Here is a 3,785-nt window from a genome sequence, read left to right as displayed (position 1 = left end):
ATCAGCATGAAGTTTCTCCTGGAATGACTGGAGAGGAGACTTACTTCCTGTCCACAGTGAAGTTTGCTTGCTCTCCCCGTCCTTTCTCCTTTGTATGCTGGGTTCTCACTTTATACACTAGCGCCTTCGAATCTGTTTAATCACAATTATCTTCCTTCAGTGAGATGTGTGTTAGGTGTGTGTTTTGTTTTATCCGTGGTGCTTACCAAAAGAAGTAGACACCAACTGGTCATGAGAGGACTGTTAAGGTCCCTACTATAATGGGCCACCAAACTGTGATTAAAAATGACAAAGTGCTCTGCTTACTGACTTGGAAGGATGTCTGAGAAGTATGTTTGGAAGAAAAACTCAGCAAAGAGCATGAAAAGTTTAGCCCCATTTATGTAAAATTTTATAAATACATACACATGTCATATAAATAGCATCAAAATGTTAACAATTGTTACTTCTGAGCAGTGGTTTTTTTTTATATTTTTCAGCATTATCTTAAGTTTTTATAGTGAGCCTAACTTTTTTTATTGTTGGGGATTCATTGAGCATAATTCTTTTTTTTTTTTTTTAGCATAATTCTTATAACAGTGAAATAGACAACGCTATTCATGTTGGAAAACAAAATTAGGATTGCCTTTATTTTTATTTGGTAGGGCTATTACTATAGACTATTGAACTTATCTCTTTTTTTTTCTTTCTCTTAAGAAACATACAAGAAATGCCTATTCCTTTTAAAGTCATTGGTTATTTTACCTTCCAAAAATATTGCAGCGAGATTCTTGTAGTCAATGAGTTCTATGGACAGAATTTCACTTGTGGTAAGTATTCTATTTTGGAATATTATTTTCACACGTTACTCTGAGACAGCAATTTTCGGAGGAAATGTATTTCTGAAATAAAAACTGTATCTTATAATAAGTCTATTTAAAACTTTGCTTTGAAATAAGAGTCCAACATTTTTTCTGTGATTTTTAAAATGAAAGAAAATAAGCAGTGGTCAAGTTAGTTTCCTGTGCGAGGTCAACAGCTTAAGACCATTTGATGTAATTATTAGAAAATGACAGCCCTGAAGTGTACTGTGGTAAAGGACAGTATATTCTGGGTAGACTCAGTTCCTATGTCTACTAAACACATCTAGGCAGGCTGAAGTGTCTTCTTGTTCCCCCAAATGAAATAGCAGATAGCCAGGTAAAGCCGCTGTTCACAGGTCTATTCGTCAGTCCCCAGGGAGGGAAGTCAGAACATGGCAAGGTCCTCAGTATTTTTTGAGGATAATGTCAATAACTTTAGGATATTCAGTGCTAAGTGATCATGAGTTTTTACCAGGAATACAGTAATTGATCTATACCCCAAATGGAAATAAACCCTTTTCAAAGGCAGCCAAGGCCCAGAACTGCTCACCCCTGTTCTACATAATTGTGAATTCTGGGCTCTCTAAAATGTCTTGTGCCATTGTTCATGAAGTGGGGTATGTAGCAGAGTGCTCGCTTAGTGAGCATTTGGTAAATATTTGTTGATTAAATTACCTGAGATGAATCATAGCTGACTTTGTTAATCTTTTCCTTGGCAGGGAGCTCAAATGATTCTGTGACACCGCATCCAATGTGTGCTTCTACTCAAGGAATTCAATTCATTGAGAAAACCTGCCCAGGCGCCACATCCAGATTCACAACAAACTTTCTGGCTTTATATGCATTTATTCCAGTTCTTGTCAGCCTAGGAATAGTTGTTTTTAAAATAAGGGATCATTTCATTAGTAGATAGTGAAAATATTTGCTGGGAAAATGGAATTTAAGCTGCTGGATGTATACGACTGCTTTGAACATCTGAAATAGGAATGCCATATATTTCTTTCTTGATAGGACATCTCTAGTCTTTTAACCATCGAGATGCCTTTTGTGTCCCTTAGATCTTGAATGCAATGGGAAGCGTTCATAGCACCTAGCTATTTCAATTTGCAGGGATATGTGGTATTTGAAAATTGTGACTGAACTGGTCCAAGAATGTAAATAATCACTCATAAATCTATGGAAAACCAGGATGACTATTTGTTTTCTTTGTTCTAAACACAGAAAAACAAGTCAGTTTAAACAATTATGCTTACTGTATTAGCAATGTTCTGCTTAGTCCACTGGGTACCTATAGATCTATTTTTGTCAGAATTCATAAAAAAAAATCTATATCCTAAAAACTATTATGTTTACATTTGATATAGAATTTGGTAAAAAGAAAATGTTTGAATAATTACTGACTGTATGTAACAGAAAAGGAGTTGTGGGTTTAATAGAAGGAATACATCATGCAGAATTGGGTAAGAAAGCCTTTGTTATCATTTGAAACCCATACTTGGCCAGGCACAGTGGCTCACACATGTAATACTCCCAACTTTGGGAGGTTGAGGCAGGAGGATTGCTTGAGGACAGCAGTTTGAGACCAGCCTGAACAAGAGTGAGACTCCTGTCTCTACAAAAAACAGAAAAACTAGCTGGGCATTGTGGCGGGTGCTTATAGTCCCAGCTACTCAGGAAGCTGAGGCAGGATCGCTTGAGCCCAAAAGTTTGAGATAGTAGTGAGCTATGATGATGCCGCTGCACTTAAGTCCAAGCAGAGAGACAAAACTAAACACAAGAAACCCATACTTACAGGTAGATGTCCACATGAGGGGGCTGAGTTACCTGACCAGACACAGAGGATGTTGGACAGATGGATAATGAACACTGTTGATACAGAGCACCCAAGGATTTTACTGAGGGTTAAAATTTTAAAAACTGTAGGAAAGGGCTGCATGGGAACACAGCACACCGGACAAACCTCTGGTGATGTTTTTAAAGATTAGTTTGCTATTTTTCACTTTCAGCTACATTTGCTTATAAAATTAAAAGTAAACATTACTAAACAAAGTGTACGCACTGAGAAATTACTTCTTTAAGGTTGGAGAGCAGATGTTATTTAAAGTCCACATAGAGGCAGCACCTATAGCTCAGTGAGTAGGGCCCTGGCCACACACATCGAGGCTGGCGGGTTCGAACCTGGCCCAGGCTGGCTAAAACAACAATGACAACTACAACCAAAAAATAGCCAGGCGTTGTGGGGGGCACCTGTAGTCCCAGCTACTTGGGAGGCTGAGGCAAGAAAATCGCTGAAGCCCAAGAGTTTGAGGTTGCTGTGAGCTGTGACTTCACAGCATTCTATGCAGGGCGATAGCTTGAGACTCTTGTCTCAACAAAAAAGGAAATAAATAAAAATAAAGAATAAAGTCCATATAGAAAAAATGCTGACACAATATTGACGCTAAATAGAACAGGGTTACACAGTAGGACTTCATGTTCTTGAACTATAAAGAGAAAGAATGCAGATAAAAATGAAGGATGAAATAATGTATATAGGTTATTAAAAATGGTTCTGAACTACAGGATTGATTATCTTTCTGATTGATCTTCAAGTAATTTAGGTACAAGTTTGAAATGGAACCATCTCAGTATTAGCCATGGTAACTTTTAATAAGAATATGGGAAGAGAGCACATGAACTCGTTCAGTTACTGTAACCTAGCCTGTAAAGAATGATAAATTATAGCATTTGAAATGTCTCACATTATAGTGGGAAAGATCATTTCATTAAGGAAACCACAGACAGTAAAATTCTATTTCTTAGAACAGTATTTAAGGGTCTGGAACACTGGTAAATTACCAGAATAGTATTGTCAATTTTTATAAAAGGTCTTTGACACTGATGATTATAGTATAATAGTTACATAATGCCTTACAGATTATATATGTCACATCAGTTATAGAC

General features: G+C 37.0%; 1 protein-coding gene across 1 annotated transcript in view; it reads left to right on the top strand.

Annotated features, from left to right (window-relative positions):
• The window catches only part of ABCG5 (ATP binding cassette subfamily G member 5), a 27,428-nt gene extending 25,396 nt beyond the window's left edge, over positions 1 to 2,032 (top strand). The window contains exons 12-13 of the mRNA XM_003787877.3: positions 697 to 809; positions 1,562 to 2,032. Of these exons, the coding sequence (XP_003787925.1) occupies positions 697 to 809; positions 1,562 to 1,755 (307 nt within the window). The 3' untranslated portion in view covers positions 1,756 to 2,032. The remainder of the gene's footprint in view (positions 1 to 696; positions 810 to 1,561) is intronic.
• The last annotated feature ends 1,753 nt before the right edge of the window (positions 2,033 to 3,785 follow it).

The sequence above is a fragment of the Otolemur garnettii genome, unplaced genomic scaffold (genome assembly GCF_000181295.1).
Source record: "Otolemur garnettii isolate 467f Iridium unplaced genomic scaffold, OtoGar3 scaffold00024, whole genome shotgun sequence".
NCBI lineage: Eukaryota > Metazoa > Chordata > Mammalia > Primates > Galagidae > Otolemur > Otolemur garnettii.
Note: the sequence above shows the minus strand (reverse complement) of the source record. Positions and strands in the feature narration are given on the sequence as shown.